Consider the following 23,543-nt stretch of genomic DNA (forward strand, 5'->3'; position numbering starts at 1 on the left):
GAGATGCGGGCATAGACCTTTTACTCATCAGTGCACGGCATGCACTCGAGGATCGATATATGGCTGGCATCTCAGGAGGTCCTGGGGTGGGTGTCTGAAGTGACGATGTTGCCTAGGAACCTGTCTGACCACTCTCCGGTTGAGGTGACCCTACACATTCTCAAGGTCTCCCCACAGAGACCCCTTTGGGGATGTAAGCCTGCCGCTATACTAGATCATGTATATAAGATGAATCTGTCCGAGCATATCAACAAATACTTTGAAAAAAACGATGGCAGGCTAGAGAGCCAAGCGACGCTTTGGCAGGCCTTTAAGGAGTATATTAGAGGAATCGCCATGACAACGGAGATGGGGTGCTCAAAGACATTTGCAGAGAGCTGGGGAGGCTCCATGGAGACATAGCTCGACTACAAGAACAATAGGCCACAAACCCCACTGCCCAGATAAAACTAAATATTAGAGCCCAATTAGAAAAGAACAGAGAAGCAGCAGAACGGGAAATCCGTTATTTTGATCGCCCAACGGCCGCTAGGCGATACGGAGAGCAAGAACGCCCGGGCAAACTCCTAGTTGGAATGGTAAGAGAGGAATGCAGCAATTCCAATATCCCTTGTATCAGACGGCCAGATGGGGTGGTAGTCACAGACCAAGCAGATATCAGGAGAGTCTTTTATGACTTTTACACATATACTCTCTTCAGAGCGTTGCCACGGATGAAGAAATTGACAGATACCTGGCATGGATATCCACTACCCTAATGTCCTCAGAGACGAGAGAAGCACTAGAGAACCCTCTAACTCAGACAGAGATAGCTGATGCAATCAAGTCCCTACCAAACGGGAAGGCACCGGGCTCTGACGGGCTGGGCGCCAAATTTTAAAAAGAATTCACTTCGACCCTCGTATCTCAACTTTTAGCCGTCTGGTCCGAGGCCTTGGAGAACGGTGCACTTCCCGAAACAACACAGGAAGCAATCATCACCCTACTCCTGAAACCTGGGAAGAGTCCTAAGCAGTGTGGCTCTTACAGGCCACTTTCATTAATAAACACAGATGCGAAGATATTCGCTAAGGTTCTGGCCACGCGTTTGAACCCTTTCATGCCCACATGGTCCACGAGGATCAAGCCAGATTTGTACTGGGCAGATCCACAGCGACTAATATCCCTCACTGCTTCACCATTCTTGCATCGATGCCTCAGGAAGCTCAGGGGGTGGCACTGACACTTGATATGCAGAAGGCCTTCGACACGGTCTACTGGGCCTTTTTAATTAGGGTGCTCAAGAATTATGGTTTCGGCCCGAGCTTTGTGAGATGGGTCCGGATACTGTGCTCAAAACCTTACGCCAGGGTCTGTGTTAATGGGATCCTATCGGCGGTTCTTGAACTTGCCAGTGATACCAAACAAGGTTGCCCACTGCCCCCCTTACTGTTTGCACTGGTTATAGAACCTCAAGCAGATATCCTAAGAGCCTGAAGTGGGAGGCTGGGAATACCAATAGCAGGCAGGATAGAGATCATTACGCTATATGCCGACGACATAATGTTGTATTTAAAAGGCCAGGAAACCACCCTTGGCAGGGCGCTATGACTGGTCAGAGAATTCGGGGGAATATTCTGGCTTAAAACTGAACGCAACCAAATCCGAACTTTTTCCACTCACAGAGGTCACTCATAAACCTGCGGAGTTACAGACTTCTATGGGCCCCCAAACGAGTGAAATACCTGGGTGTAGAAATAGCCCGCAACACGCAAAGCGTCCGCTCTAAACTATGCAGCAATTGCAGACGTGCTTTGTGCTAAGCTAGAGCGGTGGCGGTCACTCCCAATCTCGCTCATGGGAAGACTAGCCCTGATCAAAATGATAATCTTGTCCAAATTGTTCTACCTCTTCACTGCTATCCCTGTATGGCCGAGCAGTACATTTTCGTCGAGAATACAAGGGGCGAGCTGGCAGAGACTTACTCAAACACACTCCCAGGGCGGCCTCGCTGCTCCTGATTTTGAATTATACAATCTTGCTGCGCAGGCTTATTACACTATATATTGGATAGAGGGGAATCCCCAGGCTCAGCACTCTGCAATTGAAACACACACTCTGGGCCCATTAAAGCTGCTAAACAGAGCGGCAGCAGCCAAAGGCAGACATGATAACACAATTAACCCGGCATTGGTGACATGCTCAGCCTGGATCAGAATGGCCAGTCACTCCGCACATGAGGTCTTATATCACCCAAACCTGCCGCTACGGGAAGCCCACTACCTCCCCCCCACGCAGGACAAGATCCTGGCCACACATTGGAGAGACAAGGGAATACCCCGGTTTGGGGATCTATTTCTTAATAAACTCTTCATCAGGTGGGAGGAGATCACCAAGATAGTAGGGGGCAACCCACTACAAATGTTACAGTACTTGAGGCTGCTCTCAGCAATGGCAGAAGTATGGGCTACATTTCCCGCTAAACCACAAGTGCATCTGGGTTTGGGATATATGTTCACCGCCAACCTAACTAAAACCTCTATCTCCACACTATACAAAATTGCGCAACCTATTAGAGAGGCTCTTCCCCTAGATGATAAAGGGAAGTGGGGGAAATGACCTGGGCTATAACATCACTGACCAGCAGAGGGCTAGACTGTGTGCACTGACAAGAAATGTCTCATGTAACTCGCGCTATCACCTCATACATTATAAAGTTCTGCAAAGAGCTTACTACACCCCGGCCAGGATCGAAACCATATATCCCACAGTAGACGGGAAATGTCCCAGATGCGGGAGCGAAGAGGCTGGCTTCTTCCACATGCTATGGTCGTGCACGCAGCTTTCTAAATACTGGGCAGACATATGCAAAGCACTTGATGCAATGGCAGATCAACCGATGATATGGGATCCCGGTATATGCATGCTGGGCACAGTGAGCAAAATTAATCCTACTTGGCGTAAGTTGCTCAACCTTAGTTTAATACTAGCCAAAAGGGCAATTATGATGCAATGGAAATGTGTGGAACCACCCACAGAAGCTGATTGGGAAAGGGACATGACGTGGGCCAGTGACTGTGAAGAGGTGTTTGCTCGCTTACTATCCAGCTATAGCCGACATGGATAACCTCCCCTTGGTTTTCTTGATGCCATGATGACCTGCAATGGGGACCTCACATGCCAACTGCAGGAGGAAGGGTCTCACTTGAAGGAGGACAACCAATCTCCTATGGTCTCCTTCAGTGGACTCTATATACAGGAGCCCACTTTCCCAATAAGGTTTAAGTAACTTACCTATAACTATTGTTCTCCAGCATGCGTCTCGCATCAATTCACATGCTTATGAATATTCCCAGTTATCAGGCTAAGAATCCTTGGTAAAAGAAAAAACAATTTCACTTTTACTTACAAACTGTATTTCTCCTTTAAACCAATCACTGTCCTCTGGGTCATACTGCCCCCATCCAATGGCAGCCCTCTCCCTAAACCCCTCCTCTAGCAGCCATCTTCAGATTTGGGAAGCACGTAAAGTGGCAGTATGACCAAGAAGAGCCACAGTGGGGTCATGCCGGAGAACAACAGTTACAGGTAAGGTACTTGTTCCTTCTCCAGCATGGGGTCTGGCATGGATTCACATTCTCATGAATAACAAATACATAGCAGTACAACATTACACAACCAGGTGGCAAGGCTCAACAGAAGCAATTAACTCTTACATCTGGAACAGACTCACCTCAAGCGAACAGGTTTCATAGCACTGATTGGCCGACTCTGGACACCTCCCTGAAATCTCTATCGACACAGTAGAAGTTTGTGAATGTGTGCGTAGACCTCCAGGTAGTAGCCCTGCAGATGTCCAGCAGGGGCACAACAGATAGGAACTCCATCATTGCAGCGATCGCTCTGGTGGAGTGGGCTCTCCGACGGCCAGGCAGCGGTCGGTTCGGCAACCAATGACAGTGCGTGATGTAGCCAGAGTGCCACCTTGAAATGGAAGCCTTGGACAAAGCCTTTCCATGGTTCACGGGACCAAAGTTCAGAAACAATTGTGAATTCTTCTGAAAACTCTTTGTGCGTGTCACATAGAACGTCAAGACACGAGCAACGTCCAGCAAGTGTAAGGCCCTTTCAGCCGGTGATGAAGGTTTCATGAAAAAAACAGGTAACAAATGTTGAGGTGGAGTTCCGATGGAACCTTCGGCATCAAAGAGTGGTACGTCCGCAGTACCACCCTCGATTCATGGAAAGTCGGGTATGGTTGTTTGCAGGATAAGGCCTGGATCTCACCCACCCTCCTGACGGAGGTGATAGCCACAAGGAAAGCAGTTTTTCATGAGAGGAACATGAGAGGGGCCTGATGCATAGGCTCGAAGGGTGCCCCCATTAACCTCGTCAGACCCACGTTTAGTTCCCACACCGGCGCAGGAGCCTTCACAGGTGGGAAAGACGAAAAAGTCCTTTGAGGAACTTCTCGACTAGTCAATGAGACCAAAGTGAAGATCTTCCTGGAGACCTGGTGTAGCGGAAGATAACCGCCAGATCTACCTTGATAGAGGCGTGCGCCAGTCCGGCCTTGGCCAAGGAAGCAACTATGGAAGAACCTGTGGGGCCATGACCCCCAGAGGGGTAATCTTCCAAGACCGGCACCACGTAGTGAAACGCTTCCACTTGTGCCCATAGCACTTCAAAGTCGATGACGCCCTGGCCTTGGTGAGGACCTCTCTGCAGTCTGCAGGCAATTCATATCCTCCAAACTCTAGGGCTGCAGGAGCCAAGCCCTCGGGTTCAGCGATCCTGGGTCGTGATGAGAAGATCTGGAACCACTGGCAGCTTGACTGGAGGAGACGCTGACAGGCTGAGAAGGGCCGGATACCAAATCATGCCAGGGCGATGAGTATCATCCTGCATTGAAACTGTCTGAGTGTGTTGATGACTCGTAGCAGGAGAGGCAATGGGGGAAACACGTACAGAAACATCCCTTCCCATGGGAAGAAGAACGCTTCCCCCAGGCTCCTTGGTTGGTGGAATCTGCTGGCAAACATCTAGCATTTGGAGTTTGCCGCTGTCACAAACCGATCGATCTGGGCCCTACCCCACTTGGCCAAGCTGCGGTCCACCTCATCCTGCCGAAGTTCCCTCTTGTGGCAGGAGTGCAATTGCCTGCCGAGGGAGTCTGTGGTGGTGTTCTTGACTCCTGCTAGTTGAAGAGGGACGAGGAACATCTCTTGTCCGACAGCCCACAGCCACAAATCCTGCGATTCCTTGGAGAGCGCTGCAATCAAGTCCCTCCCCTGTTTCCTGATGTAGAACATGGCGGTGGTGTGTTCTGTGAAGATCTTCACCACCTTGCCCTTCACAGACTGAATGAACAACTTTAGGGTCCTGAACACTGCCCGTAGCTCCAGGATATTGACATGGAGATCCTTCTCCTCCGGCAGCCACGGGCATCTGGCGTGCAGACATCTGGTGTGAGCTCCCCTGTCTTCCAGGAAAGTGTCCGTGGTGACACTTTCCAGGTACAGAGGGTTTTGAAACCCCATGCCCCAAGCGATGTTGGAGTGGACGCCCCACCACCCTATCACCCAACGGAACTGCTTGTCGAGCGGGATCTTGACTGTGAAGCTTCCGGTCACCTGTATATAGCGAGCGTCCAGGAACTCCTGAAGAGGTTGCATTTGAAACCTGCAGAGCCGTATGAGGTGGATGCAGGTCGATATCATGCGGAGCAACAACTTGATGGTCCCCACTGTGGCTGTCTACATCGACAACAGCTGCTGCACCTTCCCTTGAATGGCCGTTACCCTATCCTCTCAGGGTGACTCCAGGGAGGACACCGTATTGAGTCTGGCTCCTAGGAACAGCGCGTTCTGCAATGGTGTTAAGCAGGACTTTGGATAGTTGGTGGAGAATCCCAGATCCGTCAGTAGCTGGACTGTTGCCTCCGAGTGTCCGACAGCCAACACCCATGAGAGGGCCAGGGTGAGCTAGTCATCGAGGTACGGGTATACGCGTATGCCCTGTAGACTTAGATGGGCTGCCATCAGTGCCAGGCATTTTGTGAACACTCTGGGGGCCGACTTCAATCCAAAAGGCAGAGCCTTGAACTGGTAGTGCTGAATCTGCACTACGAAACAGAAACTTTTGATGTTTCTTGTGAATGGGGATGTGGAAATAAGCATTTTCCAGGTCCAGCAACATCAAGAAGTTCCCTTCCTCCAGTTGGCTGAGCACGTGGTGCAACGTGACCATTGTGAACTTTATTTGTTGAGTCGTTATAGGTCTAGGATCGGCCTCCAGCCCCCGGTCTTCTTTCTGACCAAAGGTTATCTGGAATAGACTCCGGAGCTGTTGAGGAACTAGCTTTATCGCCCCTTTTCGCAGCATGGCCCGTACCTCTTCCAGGAACTGAAGGATGTGCTGTTCCTGAGGGGTAATCGGAGGGATTCACAGAAACCTGCGTGGGAACTCCAGGGTGTGCCCCTGGGCGAGAGCGGCCAGCACCCATCTGTCGGTGGTGATCTTCTTCCACTCGCTGACAGAATTTGTCAGCCGGCCATCCACCGGGGTGCATACTTGGGGGCCTCAACGTCCCAGCCGGTTCAGGTCTGTTTCAGAGCCTGCATCCTGCCCTGCGAATGATGATGATGCTGTCCTCTGCTACCGTAGGCCTGGCGACGGCCTCTGTAGGCTTCCTGATTCGTGGATCTGGAGGGCTGACAGTACAAAGAGGAGAAACCTTTAGAAGACCTGCTCGACTTTCCACCGGAGGAGCACACGCTACTTCCCCCCACCTGGAAAAGAATGATTGCCTCATTCCTCTTATCGTCTGGGAGGAACTCCAGAATAGGTCCCAGCTTGTACCACAGCTTCCTGTCGTACCTGGCTAGAATCGCCAGTGCGTTGGCCGCTTGATGGTGGACGCAGCATTGTAAATCACTTCCCTTCTCATGGCGTCTATCTTCTTCCCCTCACTGTCCAGAGGAACTGAAGACGACGAGGACTGGTGAGCCGACCCTTTCCTTGCATCTGCCGATACCACCAAATCCGGCAATTGTTGCGCACTCAGGCACTTGGGTGCGGAGTCCGGCACCCAATACTGCTTCTCCAGCCTATCCCATTTGGCTGGAGCCGTTCAAGTGTTCTTCATGAGGGCCAGGCCCTCTTCCCACACATCTTCTAGAAGGGGCACCACCATAATTGTCTTTATCTTGGCCTCGCTCCTCTGGTACAAGAAACCCTCATTGGTTTCTTTGGGCACAAGCTGTAATAGCTTGGAGGCTCTGGCGATCATGGAGTGGAACGACCCCACCTCATCCGGTGGGACGTCCTAGGTGGCGCATCCAAATACGCAGACTCGCCGTCCGCTGTGACGATATGCTTGTCGTCGTCCATAGTTGTGTCCATGTCTGTCCCCGTACCCGTGTCTGGGTCTGTTGGGGGAGAAAAAGCCTGACGCGGATGCAGAGGCTGAAATGGGGGTGTCGGATGACGCGTCCTCTTCTTCTTTGGAGGCTGAACGGGGACCACCGGAACCAGGCCCGGTGGCATCCTCTTCTGGATCTCTGACACCAAGGACGGGTTGACAGAATGTCCAGAGACACATCCCTCGGCTGAGCTTGCAGGATCGGAAAACTAGGCCCACACCGTTGTCCTCCTCTTCCAAGTCCTCGTGGACCGTGTGCAAGGACTCCTGGTCCTCGTTGTCCGTGGACAAGACCTCCATGGCTTGGGCCACGGCCTGGGAGGGCTCTTTCGGGGCCTCCTCGCCAACCCCCCCTCACCCTCTTGCTGGGTTGAACCAGGGACAGAGCCGGTTTCCCCCTTCTGGCTTGCCAGCAGACTTTGCCAAAGTCACTGCAGCGGTGTTGCGCCTTGGGGGCAGACATACCTTTGGTGCTGCGGGGCTACCTTCACAGGGTCAGCTCTCTTAGCAGTCGTGATAGCAGCTGCCACCAACTCCATCGTCAACAAAGTCTTAGCCTGTGCCGATTGGGCCTGCTTGGACTGTTTGTTCTTCTCCGTCTGTGGCTTCTCAGACATTTCCCGCAGTTTAGCCTAGTTAGATGATTTCCTTTTCGAGGAGGAGCTAGATTGCCGGCTGGCAATGGAGGTGGAAGGGGATGTCGAATTACACCCTGTCCACCTTGGGACCCTCTTCTGCAGCGACCCAGTGGACGTGGTCTTGCTGTTCTTGGCCCCGTCTTGGGCCCCCATGGATGAGGCGACCTCAAAGGACTTAGAAGACCACTCCTCGGACTTGCCGGTCCTGGGTGAGACATGACCATGCTCGGTGCACGGGGCAGAGGCCTTTGCGTTAAGCCATGCCGCAAGTATACTGTGCCTGCCCTTCATCGTCTTCTTGGAGAATCCGAGGCATATCTCGCACTCCACCTCCATTATGGTCTGGATGCAGGCAGTAGAAGCATTGAGGTGCTTGTCTTATACAAAGAAGACATTCCATAGCCCGCACTTGGTGCAGGGTTTGAAGATGGACATTCCTTCCTTCCTTCTCCTACGTCATGGTCGAAGGGTGCAAAGTAGGCCTGATAGCCTTCTGGAATCTTTGACAATCTTCGCCCTTGAGGGGCACTGAAATTCACTGACAACGGATCCCCGCTGTTGGTACAAGCAGAAAAGAGCACATGTGCTCCTTCAGAACACAAAATGTAACCTTTTTCCATAGAAAATACGAAAATACGTAGAAGTAGCTCGCAGAACAAACTCGAAGACTCCAAAAACTGAAGTGTGCGGTAAAAATCTGAAGATGGCTGCCAGAGGAGGGGCTTAGGGAGAGGGCTGTCATTGGATGGGGGCAGTATGACCCAGATGCCAGTGATTGGCTTAAAATGAGAAATACAGTTTGTAAGTGAAAGTTAAAATGTTTTTTCTTTTACCGAGGATTCCCAGCCTGACAACAGGGAGTATTCATGAGCATGCGAATCCATGCCAGACCCCATGCTGGAGAAATTCTATGTTTCCCCAAGTGATTCACCCGCAAGCTGGGAACAGGCCTGTCTCCTAAAGACCATCAAAGATGGGCACTCATGTTGGCCCTTACTAAACTCAACCCTGTCAGGATCACCTTCAGCAAGCAAGCTCTGCAATTCAGGATGGTCATGGGGGTTGAGAATTTAGGCAGCCCCTCTTTCTCGTCAGGTTCAGGGGCTTGGCCAACTGCCTCCACCTCAGTGGTAGGTGAGGTGGGGGGAATATTTTCTTTCTCCCTTTTTGTTTCTTGACAAAGAAATACAGCAGAACAGCCCTGCACTAGTTCTCAGATTAAGGCTGCCTTGACCAAGTCCAAGGATGTGCCAAAGCCAAAGGGTAAACCCAAGGCTAAAGGAGTCTAGCTGGATAATTTGTCAAGTAGATGTGCTACTCTGAACGATCTGCCTTAATCTCTTTGAGACTCCAAAACCTCTCCACTTTCGCAAACTGCTTCTCCCAATTTTCCAGACAATCCCTTGCCTGGCTTTCTTGTCAGGTGGGAAGAAGCTTTATTGCAAAATGATGGTAAAATACACAAAATATATAATAATAATTTATTTCTTATATAGCGCAACACACTGATAGGTCTCAGAGCACTGAAATAACAAAAGACCACCTGACACAAGCACTATGCTCAAATGTTGGATGACAGGCATTGATATGATGCACAATATTTGAATCCACATCATGGTGCACTTAGGCCACATTTCAACAAACTACGCAGCGACCTAGAAGCCTATCGCCCACACACAGGGTTCCTTCATCTGAAGGCATCAACGCCACAACATAGCGAAATTGCTTTGCTACCTCTGCCCTTATTAACGAAACTCGACCTATTGTCCAGCAGGTCCCAAAGCACAAAGAGTTCATGAACATGCGAGCAGTGCGCTATGTAAAACCCAACAACACAACGTAACGTTGATTTTAAAGTAAAAGATATAACACATAATGCAGCCCAGGAAGCCGACTTTGCTTTACTAACATTTCACTCTTCTTTCCACACAAGAACACCTCAATGGTGCGTCCTTGTACTCACACATTAAGCTGCCCATAAAGTTTCATGTAGACTATGTACGGATCAGGAGCTTAGTTCTGAAGAATATTTGATGTCTGCTATTACTGTTCTTTTTCTTCTTTTGAAGTTACTGAAAAACAATCATGATATTTTCCTCCTATGTTTTAATACAGGAACTCTCCTTCAAGCACTTGCTTATGCTGGCATTTTGCTTTTTTGCTGGATTTTTGCCCTACACTTATCTATCCATTTCATCGTACATCAATCAAGCGCGGTGGACGTGGGGAGACCAGACCACTTTGCAGGGGGTTCTTACGCATCTACTGCGGTCAGAATATGGAACCTTTAGCCTGGTACATTCTTTTCTTTGTGTGGAAATAATTTTTCCATTAAAAATAACATGTTTTGGTATAGATTTGTTTGTGATTATTGTATATGTCTTATGTGTACAGCACTTTAATACACTTGTGCCTTGTTTTCACTTTAGAAAAATGTATATAAAATAAATGTTTTGTTTAATAGAATGCTAAAAGTTAAAGGAGTAGTGTATGTACATCCTTGAAATAGTGCCTTATAAAAGCAGGTATTTGATGTTTGAAAAATTGAGGACTCCTACAGAAAAGTGAATGTGCTTACATTTTTTTTACATATTCATGTATTGTGTTTTTATTTATATAGCGCACCAAACCCGCAGGTATTCTGGGCGCGTTACAATGTTGCAAAAGTTACATGCAGAACAGTAATAGGGCAATCACAAGTATTTACACATAATAGCAAGAGTAATCTTGAGATATTTACACAGAGCTTGAACTGATAACATATTTATGCATCACGGGAAAGCAGCCAGGTGTTCGTATCCTTCCTGAAACTAAAGTAGGAGGGTTCTGTTCTGATGTTAATAGGTAATGAGTTCCAGAGTTTAGCAGCCATCAATGGAAAGATACTTCCACCTGCTTTCTGAAGTTTATATCTAGGTACAATCAGGCAGTGTGAGTGTATAGTTCTCAAGGGGCGAACTGAAGTTTTTTTGGTAAATTTGTCAGCTAGATATTTAGGGGGGGAGTTGGCTAGACATTTATGCGTGATAGTTAGAGATTTGAAATGAATTCAATCCTTGACTGCCAGCCACTTAGTACTGCATCTGAGAGCTGAGATGTGCTGCGTTCTGGGAATGTTGAACACTGATCTTAAGGCATTATTCTTTAGGTTTTGAAGTTTGGTTATGTTGTATTTACTGGAGCCTCGATATAGGGCATTGCAGTAATCTAATTTTGATAAAATTAGAGCTCTAGCCAGTGTGGTACACCTGGCAGTGGAGAGGAGGAGCTTGCAAGAGTTAATTAGCTTACAAGTGTATGCTGTGGCTGAGGAAGTGGCATTGACCTGTCTCTTTAGGTTGAGTGCAGTGTCGAGGTAGAAGCCCAGGGTTTTCACCTCACTGGAAACTTTGATAATGTTGCCATCGATATTGAAGGAGTTGAAATGATTACTTAGGTTGTTTAGTCTTACTGAAGAAGCGACGAGGAGAAGCTCCGTCTTCTCGTCATTCAGACAGAGGCCATGGGTGGCCATCATGCCTGGATATCAGATATATTTTTTTTGAGGAGGGTAGAATCTGTTTCGTAGTCGCCAGTGATGGGTATGAGAATCTGAGTGTCATCTGCATAGCTAGTGTAGATGACACCCAGGCTATCAAGATCATTGAAAATGGATTTAGTGAATATATTATATAGGTTAGGCGAGACACAAGACCCTTGTGGAACTCCGCAAGTGGTGGGTCTGGGTTCGGCTGCAGCGTTAGGTGAAACGTCTCTGATATTGCGTTTATCCAAAAAAGACTGAATCAAGGCCATGGCTGCCTTGGAAAAGTGTGCATACGTAGGACCTTGTAATCAACTAGGTCGAAGGCAGCCGAGAGATCTAGAAGGAGGCGAGCCAGTTTCCTACTATCTTTTAAATTGTCCATTTGATTTTTTAGATCAATTAAGGCCAATTCTGTTCCGTTTTTCGGTCTGAAACCAGATCTCTGCAGACCAAGGAGATTATTAGTTTCTAGGTAAGACTGTATCTGGAGGTAGGCAGCTCTGTCTAGTATTTTAAGAAGGAAGGGGACAGTGGTTATGGGTCTGTAATTAGTAAGTGAGTTGGTATCTAGATGAGTTTTTTTTTTTTTTTAGAAGTGGGAGGACCCACGCATCTTTTAAGTTAGTGGGAACGGAGCAGGAGTCAAATGAGGAGTTTGAGGGATGGCGCTAGATCTCTGTCAGCCTCTTTGATAATAAGTGCTGGGCAGGGATCACCCTGGCATCTTGATGGTTTAAGAGAGGATATTATTTCTGTTATTTCCTTTGTTGGAGACCGGGGCGAAGTTGAAACGGTTGCAGGATTTCTCAGGAGTTGAGTGAGAATTGGGTACAGATAAGCCCTTGGCTATTTTTGTTTTCAATTTTATTTTGTAGGAGTGAGATTTTGTTAGCTACAGCAGTTTGGATATTAGTGCACCAAGTCTTGTCCTTGATGCAGGTTTCTGATTGGGAAGTAGGTGACTCTAGTTCTTTTAGAATGGTGAACAGTTCTCTGGTGTTAAAGCTAGCTTTGTTGATCCTGTCATTGAAGGTGTCTTTTTTGGTTACGAGTATCTCATTCCTGAATTTTTTAGAGAGAAGAGTCAGTTTTTCCTTATTAGCCTCCGACGGGTTGGCCTTCCAAAGAGATTCTGCCCTTCTTTTCTCAATGCGTAGGGCTTTGAGATGGGGGGGGGGGGGGTAAACCAGGAGTTCAGGTGTGTTTGGGGTTTTGCTTTGCGCATTTTCAGAGGTGCAATTTTGTCTATAGCTATTTTGATAGTATTGTTATAGAGATCAATCAGCGCTGTGGAGTCCAGGCTAGAGATTGTGAAGTTAGTGATAGGATGGAGTAGAGGTAGTAGGCTACCCACAGTTATATTGCGATTGTTTATAGTCGGAGAGGGTGAGGGGGGGCTATGGGCTTCAGAGTTACTTGAGGCTTGACCGGTAGGGAAAGGGAGATTATGTGATGGGCCGTCCAGGCACGTTGTTCATTAGCAAAGATTTTGGTATCACAATTCAAATTGGTTTAAAAATAAACTTTACACATTTATAGAGCAAAACACAATTACAATCTTAAATGTGCTTCAATGTATCAATAAAAATTAATTTACGAGCATGAATCAATTTTTAAAAAATGACAAATTGTCAACTTCCATAGAAGCACGCTCAAACAATAAAACTATTTTTTTTAATAATTACCATCTGAAGACAATTACATTAAGTCTATATAAATAATGAACCAATGCAATTGATAGATATTTTATTTTCAGATAATATACAAAACCAAAATTCATCACTATTCTTATTTCAATTGAACTGAACTGTGTGCCATATTTTAACCTTTTCTTAGATCCATGTGGCGAAGCCTCTTAAAAATTGTGACTCAATTTTAAAATTGTGATTGACTTACTCTTTTAAATTGCTGTGAATTGTGCTGCCTTACTATAAGACCAGGCAAGAACTGTTGTTCGTGTTAAAACAGCAGTCTTACTGGCTCTGAAGTTGATTAAGCGCTAATCCGGGCATAAAACTGCAAGACCCAAGCCGATTGTAGTTCTTACATGTTTATAACCACACGTAAGGCTCGTCAATGCTTGCGCGTCGGGGATGGTTTGTGGCGGTTTGTGAAGGGAAGGAGGAGGTAGGCCTGCCCATTTGTGTAATTATACTGGTATAAAGGTATTTTTAAACTACTATGGGCATTTTAGAGGTCCTCAATGCTATTAATGCCGCCAGAGCAAGGCTATATGCCACCAGTTCTTCTTTTCTCAAAAGTAATGTTTACCCCTTAACAAACTCAAAAATGGTGCAGGATTCCATAAGCACGTTGTGCGATGCCAGCGATATTGATGCCCTGATGGCCCAACACCGGCCTCCGCTGTCTCCCTCCCCCTGTGAAGTTGCTATCCAGGCCCACGGGGAAGAGGACACAGGAGGTAGGGTTCATGCTGGGCAAACTGTGTTGGCACTCATGGAGTGGGATAACCACACAGTAATACAACGTACAACTATGCATAAATGTTAGAACAAAAAGAACGCCAAAGCCGGTGTTTAAACAAGCTTACAGCGAAAAGAACACTGAGGGTCCAAGTACCACCCCCGACCTACACACTGAAAGTGATGCTGTTGAACACCAGGTCACTTATTAAACATGCGACTGAAGTTGCCACGCATATTGTACGTGCAACATAGATATATGCGCTCTTACTGAAACCTGGAGCCACGAGGCCTCCGGTCCATCACTAGCCCTCGCTCTACCAGATGGGTACAGCATCTTGCGGCAGGATAGACAAGAGGGTAGAGGGGCTGGTGTTGCTTTAATTTTTCAATCTTACATCAAAATTTGTGAAGTCAAGGGAGAAAACATTCCAGGCACAAAACTAACTATAGTTAAAATAGGCATCAGTGCCGAATCAACCTTAAATCTTTCATTGCTATATAGAGCAGCCGCTACAGGACTTGGTTTTCCTCCACAATTGAGTAGTGTTCTACCATCCATACTACAACCTAATACTAAAATGATATTACTGAGTGATTTTAACTTATGGCTAGGTAGCGAGTCTGACGACGCTGCAGGGACTCTAGAGACTGCACTTGATTCCCTAGGATTTCTACAATGTGTGAGAACTCCCACACGCATAAAAGGGCACACTTTAGACTGTGTAGCCTCGCACAACCTGAATTTATCCGACATTGAAACCCTTCCTTGTCCATGGTCGGGCCACGCTTGCATTTACTTTCAAACCTGCACTGACTGCTTTATAAAGAAATCAGATAACATTAAGGTCTCAAGGCTAGTTAGAAATCACAGTAAACTGACATTATAGAATCTAAAACCATAGGCCGTGACCCTTACATCAGAGATCCTTAACACAGAAACACTACATGACATTACCAATACCCTCGTTGAATCTTTTAGGGATGTCATGGAAGACTTGGCTCCATTGAAGGAAATACGCTGCCAGGAGAGACCTAGAGGAACGCCTGCTTCAACGCAAACCTTATGGAGCTTAAAGACCAAAAAATGAAATACTTTTATGCTTGGAGAAAATAATCTGGACTTACTTAGCCTGGACATCTATAAAAAAGCAGCAAGGACTTTTAAAACAGCGCTCCTTAAAGCCAAGAAGAAGTTATTTGAATCATAAATGCAAACTCGGACAGTAACACAATATTTAAAACCCTAAAGGAACAACAACAGCCGAAAGGACCAAATAAAGACCCATTACTAAAAAATGAGGAATGGTGCACCAATATTCAGACAGCCATGATAGATAAACTCGAAAAAATAAAACAAGGCATTGTAGAAAAAACTTTCCCTGAACAAAGACTTGAAGCCAGAATTCTGTGATACTTCAGCCAAGGCTGATACTCGGCAGGTATTTCATTTCTCACCCATCTCTGAAGCAGAACGAACCAAGATCATCACGCAGCTTAAAACCACCGGCTACAAGGGAGAACCTTGCTCTGCCATGAACATCAAGGAGTGCTCCCCCCTGCTTATCCCAGCCCTCACCAAATTCGTTAACACCACCTTCGCCCAAAATTGTGTCTCAGTGGTTCCCAAGAGCGCATGGATCACTCCTTTGTTAAAAAAAATCTAGTCTATGTCCCCTGACGCCTACAAGTTACAGGCCCATCACAAACACGCAGATTCTTCTGAAAATATTGGATAGGGTTGCATGCAACCAGATCTCAGTTCACCTTAATAGCTCACAGCTACTGCACAAATACCAATCGGAATTTAGGCAAAATCATGGAACTGAGACCGCTCTCCTTACCTTGAAATCACAGCTGCTCCAATCGATGGACAATGGCGAAACCTCCTTGCTCATGATTTTAGATCTTTCGGCGGCCTTTGACCTGGTGGATCATTCCATCTTGATCGCCAGGTTAAGGGATATTGCTTTCTTCTGAAACCACACCACACAATAAATCACCCCCGTCCTGACTGAAAGGCAAGGGAGGGTTGCTAGTGGGTCGGCAGAGGCTAAACCGGTCCCTCTGACCTACGGGGCACCTCAGGGGGCGTTTGCTTCACCATGTCTCTATAATATCTTCATGGTATCTGGTATCGTTCTTCAACCTGTTGGAACAGGAGGGCATTTTATTTGCCAATTATGCAGTTGACACACAATGTGTCATCCCCATATCAGGCTCACACAGTATCGATGAGAACAACAGCAATAACGCTTACCTTTCTATCCATACCTGGATGGTATTGAATGGCTTGGCCTTGAATAGTGAGAAAACAGAGCTTATGATTGTGGGAACGGCCAATAGGCTTGCCAAATTAGGCTCGATTTTCAATTCTTTCAATATTGACAACTGCAAGATCGAAGTTAAGAGAAAAGTAAAAACTCTAGGCTTCATTCTGGATGAAAATCTGAAGATGAAAGCTCAGCTGAGCAACCTCGTCTCTACATCTTCTTATTGTATAAAGTTGCTCAGACACCTACGTCCTCTTATATCTGAAAAAAGCGCTGAAACCATTGCCAGAGCCATCATTGGCTCAAAAATGTATTATTGTTGTAGCCTTCATACTGACATCACACAAGCAGACACCAATCGCCTTCAGGTCATTCAGAATGGCGCAGTCAGGGCGGTGAAGGGTCTGAGATGGAAGGACCATGTGTCAGAGGCAATAAAGAGCCTGCACTGGCTCCCCGTCAAAGCCAGGGCGCACTTTAGGATGCTACTCATCACCCATAAATGTGTTAAGGGTCATTTGCCAGCCTATTTATCAGACGCCATTGTGAAAAAGCAGAGCTCTAGATCCTTAAGGTCCAACAACTCCAACCTTCTAAATACAGCACTCTGCAAAACAAATACAGCCCTCAAGGGAGCTTTCCACTGAGCAGCTCCAGCAGCCTGCAACGCCCTTTCACCAGATCTCGGGGACCTTGGTCCACAGACTTATTTAAAAACAAATAGAAAACTTTTCTATCGTGCTAGTTTGCTGAATTCTCAGGCCCACCTGACCATTAGTTTGTACTCTTCTGCCTAACTCTGTATGGGTGTTCGTTTTGTCCTGTTTTATGTTTTGCCCTGAAGCCCTCGGGTACCTGGAGCGCGGTAGGAATGCAAAGTAAAGTAAATCTTCATGGTGTACAAATTTCACAAACATGATACTGCTCACATTTCCTAAAAACCGACATTGCACCATTAAATGATATAAAGATTCTATAACATCTACCTGCTTACAAAAAGAGCAGGCAGTGGCATAACTTTATTGCAAAATCTATATATATCCCCTCTAGATCATAAATACAATCTAAAGCGTTAGAATTGAGCTCTCCAGTATGCGTTTGGAATATTTTGTAAATATTGCAGTCACTTTCCTAACCTCATCCTCCGCCCTACCCCCCATGGTGCAGTACCTAAACAATTTGTATTGCCTAGCTTTATCAATTGTGTCACACCAATCCATCTCAAAGAGCTTTCTTTTCACTTCAGGATAATTTGTCACCAGTTATATTGAAGGTGTGTTTATAGACATTGTTTGAGGCCAGAAGGAGAAGACAGACTAGAAGTTGCCATTCTCAACGTGTATTTATTCCAGATAATAGAAATAATGCCTAACTTTCCCTAAGCTACGGGTTTCCATACCCAACAGAACTAACTAGGGTGTTCATAGTCGGTTGTGAAGTCCAAATCAAGTCTGTCCTCTATCGAAAACTAAGCTGTACTGATCCTACCACTAATATTAAACAACTAAAGTCCAGGAGAATGACACCTTCTCCTGGGGTTGTTTTATCAGCAAGTCTCTATCATTCTAGAATCCTCAGACAGTTCTTGGCTTTTGTGATGAATCCTGCGGAATCATCACTGAATCCCAGCCTAAAATCTCCTCCCATGTGGCCAAGGGAAGGCAGTCGCTTCCTGATCCTGGCCTTGGGGGTGGCATCGGGAGGGAGGATCACATGGGAGGGGATGGTTGTCAGGGGGAAGTGGTGACTCCCTTGGGAGAGACACAGTATTCATCTTCTAATGAGGAAGATAATCCTATAATTACCAAATATCTAATGGCATGCTGTCACTGTGCAAGTCCCTCCCTTGAAGAAATCCAAAGAATTGTATATGGCAAGTCACCTAGACAAAATACATTTTATACTTAAGGAATTCATGAATCAAATGTGATTTCCTCTAATTATCGTAATTCTGTCTTAGGTAAAAATCCTATTCCCAATACTAAATCACATATCATTCACATAACATCTCCAAGCTCTGCTTACATTGAGTCCACAAATCAATCAGAACTAAAGAGAGACAAAAGAGCCATAACGAATATGGACTTCAAGATCCATAATGCCTGTGCTACTGGGACAAGAAAGAGGCACACAGAGTTAATGAGGATTAAGGGTACTACTAACAGGGATGTGCTGTCTAATTTTTGGAAGTAAAGGCACCTGAGCGGGACATTTAAACCTGTGAATGGCCACAGCTGGGGGAAGGAGTAGCAGAGACAAAAGCATTCAGGAGAGAGGTTGAAGCTGAAGCAGGAGTGCGTGTGCTAGCAGAAGCCGATGCGGGAAGAGAAGGTGTGCGGTTTTGCACAGTACGCGCATAAGGAGGCAGAGTCGTAGTCCGCAGCGGGGAGAGAAGCCCAGCTGTGTGGGACACCTGCTCTCGACCCGACGAGAGTCACTCAGAGGTGCTGGAGGACGCGAAGACGTGCTCCAGAGAAGGGCCGTGCAAGCGATGGCAGGAACTTGAGAACTGTCAACAGGTTTGCTGGTCCACAGAGGTTTTGCTGCAGCAGCAAGGAGGGACACAGACGCCAAAAGAAGCCAGTGAGTTGGCCTGCAAGAAAAGGTAACAATGGGGTGTTCGAGCAGAACATTTGATAATACCAGACAATTTTGAATATCGAGCAAGCAGAATTATAAAGTAAAAGAGCGCAATTCTCCTTTTGTGAAATGTCAACTAGGGGACATCTGTAACCCACATTGCCAACAGCCAAGAAACTATAACAAGGAGACAAAAGGGCAACACAGGCCCAATGCTCCTTCCCTGAGACACCAGTTGGGGGAAATCTGTAACCCATATTGCCAACAGTCAAGTGTAAGGAAGGCATTGTGTCAACAGTAAGACAGCCACAAGTGACCACAGTTCAAGGGTGTTTATTGAACTTCAATAATGGTGTGAAAAACACCTATATAACCCTAAATCTACAGATAGGAGCAAGCTCTGACCATCAGATACTAATAATGCAGTCCTAGTGGAGTCTCGTCAAAGTTAAAGGGGCTATACTAAAAAAGACCTATTGCCAATCCTTACCGCTAAATACCAAATAGTGTGGGGTAGTGTTCATGAAAAAGAAAGAAGTGTTCACAAAATCATATGTCAGGATGTTCAGGCCGTTGGTCTCCCTTTCCCACGTTTTCAGCACGGGACAAGGCGGTTCACCCGAGCAAAGCATACACTCTGGCTTCTTCGGCATGAGGGTACAGTTCCATTACCAGCATCAAGGTCTTTTGTACCCAAGTCTCTTTACATCAAAGTCTCTTGATTCAGAAGACCTGATGGACCAAAACAAATCACAAAGTTCCTTTCCTCTTATACATACTCAATGCTTGTGATTCACCCTGGATCCCCTTCAGCCGGGCTCAGATCCCTTTTATATCACAATCGTTAATGTGGATCCCCCTCTTCCAGGCTCAGATTCCCCTTTTCACAATGTTCAGAGAATATTCTTTCTCGGGTGACTCACAGTTCACACCTGATCCCCCTCAGCTGGGCTCAGATCCTTCCTCTTACAGAATTAGTTTCCCTCAGCCGGGCATTGATCAATTTTAGTTCGCATTAAACTATCTAAGACTTTCGAATGTACACAGGGTTTAGCTTGACCCTTTGCAGGACCACTTAGATATCCAATTTCACTTTTCACACTTGCCAACCAGAAGGATACCTAACAGAGACCTTTGAATGAGCACCCACATGGCGCCGGACCACTCTGTCTACGGTATCTTTCTTGGCTTCCAAAGTTCAGTCACTCCTCTGGTTTTCAATTATATTTGTGTCGCTCGTTACATACTTTTCACACACCGTTCTCTTTAGATTTCTTCATACAATGTGGCTGCTTGCAACCTTGGTTCTAACACAGGCTGGTCTGGTATCAGTCTCTCTGACTCACCGGCTGTGCTGTCTTTCTGGCTGCTTTGTTGTAGGAGCCAAGGACAGTACCACCGCGGCAACCGCTCCTCCCCGACTTGGTTATCGACGCGGGAGAGCCCCGGGTACCTCTGACACACAATGCAGGTTTCTTACTTTCCAAGGTTCACAAAAGTAACTGTCTGAAAAGGTCAGGGGCACTTCCATCCTTGCAACCCTCTCTGGTCTCGCCGTCTTTCTCCTTCTATTAAACTGCCATCTTGGTACTGCTGCTTCCTCGTGTGATTTACTTTGCTCAAAGTGTGCTTTCGTGCTCCGCCTTTTATCCGTGTAGGGAAGTGTGATGGAAGGCAGGTGTGCGTAATGATCAGTAATTGCCTGAACTTGCCTGTCTATTGTATTGTGACATGTCAGGTATATGGCTCTGGTGTTAGTAGTCCGTTTTGGCTCACGGTGAGCTGTCTGTGAGAAAGTCTTTGTGTCGGGAAAGGGGGGGGGGGTGGGTGGTTTGAGTTTCCAAGTATCCTACCTGGTAGGATGGGGAAAAGGTGTTGCAGGAAGGGGGTACCGTGTCTCATCATCCGGTGTCCCACCCCCCGAAGACCCCTCATCCAGGTGATCCTCCCGCACTGGTCCACCCCAAGGAACTGGATCCAAAAGCGATGGCCGTGTCCTGGCCACCCGGATGACGGACCCCGGGGGACTAGCAGGTGAGACACCTTCAGGTTTCTCACAAAAGAGACTCTAAAGATAGGCAACCATTGTTCATTGTAAGGATAATTGTGATATTCTAATATTTGCTTTACATCCTGGGAAGGATACTGTGTGGAGGAAACCTTTGCTTTGGTTCATGAACTAGTGGTATATACTTCACCAGGAAGGATACTATGTGGAGGAAAAACAATTACTTTGGTTTTTGAATAAGTGATTTGTTAAGAGACATTTACTTTACCAAATGGAAGGACGCAGTGAATGGAAAAGACATTTTGTCTTCAACTGAACAGAACTTTGTTGAATCAGAACTTTTTCAAGGTTTTTCCTGATTTGATCCAGGGGTAGGGAATCAAACCCTGGTCACAAGGAGTACTTTGTAAGAGTTAATAAGTTTGAACATATGCACCATTTTGTTGATTTGAAGTTAGATATATTAACCTTGTGCATTTTGCATATATGTATTAGTCTGAGGGTCAGAGAAATTTGGACACTAGGTCAGCTTTCTTTAGTTTTAGTTTGCTAGTTAGGAACATCGTTGTTAGGATAGGGACAGACAGGCTTTTATCTCACCTCTATTTACTTTGAATTAAAATGGCAAACATTGAGAAAACTATAACTTTGTGTCCGTCTCACATTTCTGACCCCTCACACTATCTTTTTTTTAGCAGTTCGTTTAACTCGCTTAAGGGACTCTTCCATGTCCCTGGCCTCCCTTTCCCTTGGTTTTAAAAGTCTTTCTGTACAGATGCTCTGTTATCTTTAGGTTCTTTCCCTATGTTCTTTTTAGGTGCAGTTAAACGTCTCTCGCTCTCTCTGACTTCTAATTAATAGCTTGAAGCTTGCGCACAATCTTATACTCAATACCAGTCTTGGTTCTCTTTTCACTTTGATTTTCACTAGAACCTATATGATATGTCCAGTAAAAATTCTCCCTCTTCTCACGACTTTGTATTTCATTGGGATGAGATCGATGAGCCCAGTAATTGTTCTCACTCTGCTTGCTACTTGGTATTTCACCGGGTCGAGTATGATGAGCCCAGTAATTATTCTCACTCTGCTTATCACTTCATATTCTTCTGGGACAAATTGGATTACTCCAATCGTTATATTTGTTCTTCGGACTGTAACGATTATGACTATGCCAATCGTTATAACCACCTCTGTCCCTGGGTTTCTCGCTCTCCCCGTTTCCTTCCTTGTACTGCGACTGCATCCCCGGGTTGACATTCTCCTTCTGCATTTCTCTTCTTCCAGTCAAGACGGTCTTCGTGCTCAGTTCCTTTTCCTCTTTGAATGTGATCGGGCATGCTTCTTGCTAAGTGATATCAGCACTTTCCCTCTCTTTCCCTGTCTCGGCCACCACTTCTCAGGACGGCTCTCGTCTTTGGCTTTGTTTCCTCCTTGGACACGCCACTACATGCTTTTTGGTAAGTGGTATCGGCTCTGAGAGGGGTACTCTCTCCCTCCCCATCTCGGCCACAATTTCTCACTTGTGTTCACCTCTTGGAATGATGATCCTCTTCACTGCCTCTTGCTATGCTTGGCACACACTCACTGGGACAAGTAGACTGACCCCAGTAGTGATTCACAGTCTCTTGACTTTTCACTCTTTCACTGGGATGAACATGATGTGCAGTTGAATCATTATATTCATTCTCAAAGCTTAAATGTGTATCGTCATGCCGTTTGGGGTTTTGGCTCTACTACTGAGACGAAGGGGATTTCCCCAAGTGTTATATTTGTTTTTGTTATCAGTTTGCTCTTGTTTAGGTATGTCTCTCCCAGGGTCTCCTGCTCTCCCCTTTACCTGGATTGTAATAGGACCCCGCCACCGGTAGGCGTCTTCTTCCGTTGCCAGTTTCTTGTCTTTAACAGGACGCTCGTATTCTCCTTCTCTGCTTGATCTGTCACGTTTCAGCATGACGTCTCTATAATGGTATTGGCAAAGCATGGGCTGTCTTCTCTCTCTCTGAACTGGCCAACATTTTCTTCTGGCTTGTCCCTCATTGGACTGCCTTCAGCTGAGTAGTTACTTGCTACACTGCTCCTCGAGCTGGTGAGCTTGGCTGCCAACTCTGTACTACTCATTCCAGAGTTCTGAAGCAGCCTTTCCCCGTGGTTACCAGCGTCCTCTCCCAACTGGTCTGGAACGCCCAGGATTCTCCCATCTCTCACTCTCCTCCCACTTTTGGAAGTATTTTCTCAGTGTCTGAGTTATACTTGTCATGACTCCTTTGGGTTTCTTCGTCCCAGTACCTAACAGGTACTTGTTCTTTATAACTCCATGGGTCTTCTTAGACTCAGTATCTGATAGGCATTGGTCTTTATTTGAAGAATCACAATAACAAATGTGTACCGATTCTTCCTGCTCTCCCATGGGGAAGTCTCTCCCGGTGAGGTCCTGCGTCCTCTACACCTAGAGAGGGTATTGCATAACAGGCGCACCTCCCTAGCCTCACAGGGAAAGGCTCCCACCTGGGAACCAGTAACTGAATCCCACGATTCATCACAAAATTGAAATACCTTCACATTTATTTACTTAATTTCTGATTGCCCCCACTCTTTTGTTCATACAATATTTTTTGAAAATCTAAAAATAAAAGCAGGTATTTGATGTGTGCCAAGTGCCCACATGTTGGCCATGTTGCCACCTAACAAGACAC

At 46.3% G+C, this 23,543-nt stretch overlaps 1 protein-coding gene across 1 annotated transcript in view; it reads left to right on the top strand.

Annotated features, from left to right (window-relative positions):
• The window catches only part of TMEM260 (transmembrane protein 260), a 374,961-nt gene that overhangs the window by 150,596 nt on the left and 200,822 nt on the right, over positions 1–23,543 (top strand). Inside the window, exon 6 of the mRNA XM_069638070.1 lies at positions 10,156–10,335. Within this exon, the coding sequence (XP_069494171.1) occupies positions 10,156–10,335 (180 nt within the window). The remainder of the gene's footprint in view (positions 1–10,155; positions 10,336–23,543) is intronic.

This window comes from Ambystoma mexicanum, chromosome 14 (assembly GCF_040938575.1).
Source record: "Ambystoma mexicanum isolate Mex_15411 chromosome 14, UKY_AmexF1_1, whole genome shotgun sequence".
In the NCBI taxonomy this organism is placed as follows: Eukaryota; Metazoa; Chordata; class Amphibia; order Caudata; family Ambystomatidae; genus Ambystoma; species Ambystoma mexicanum.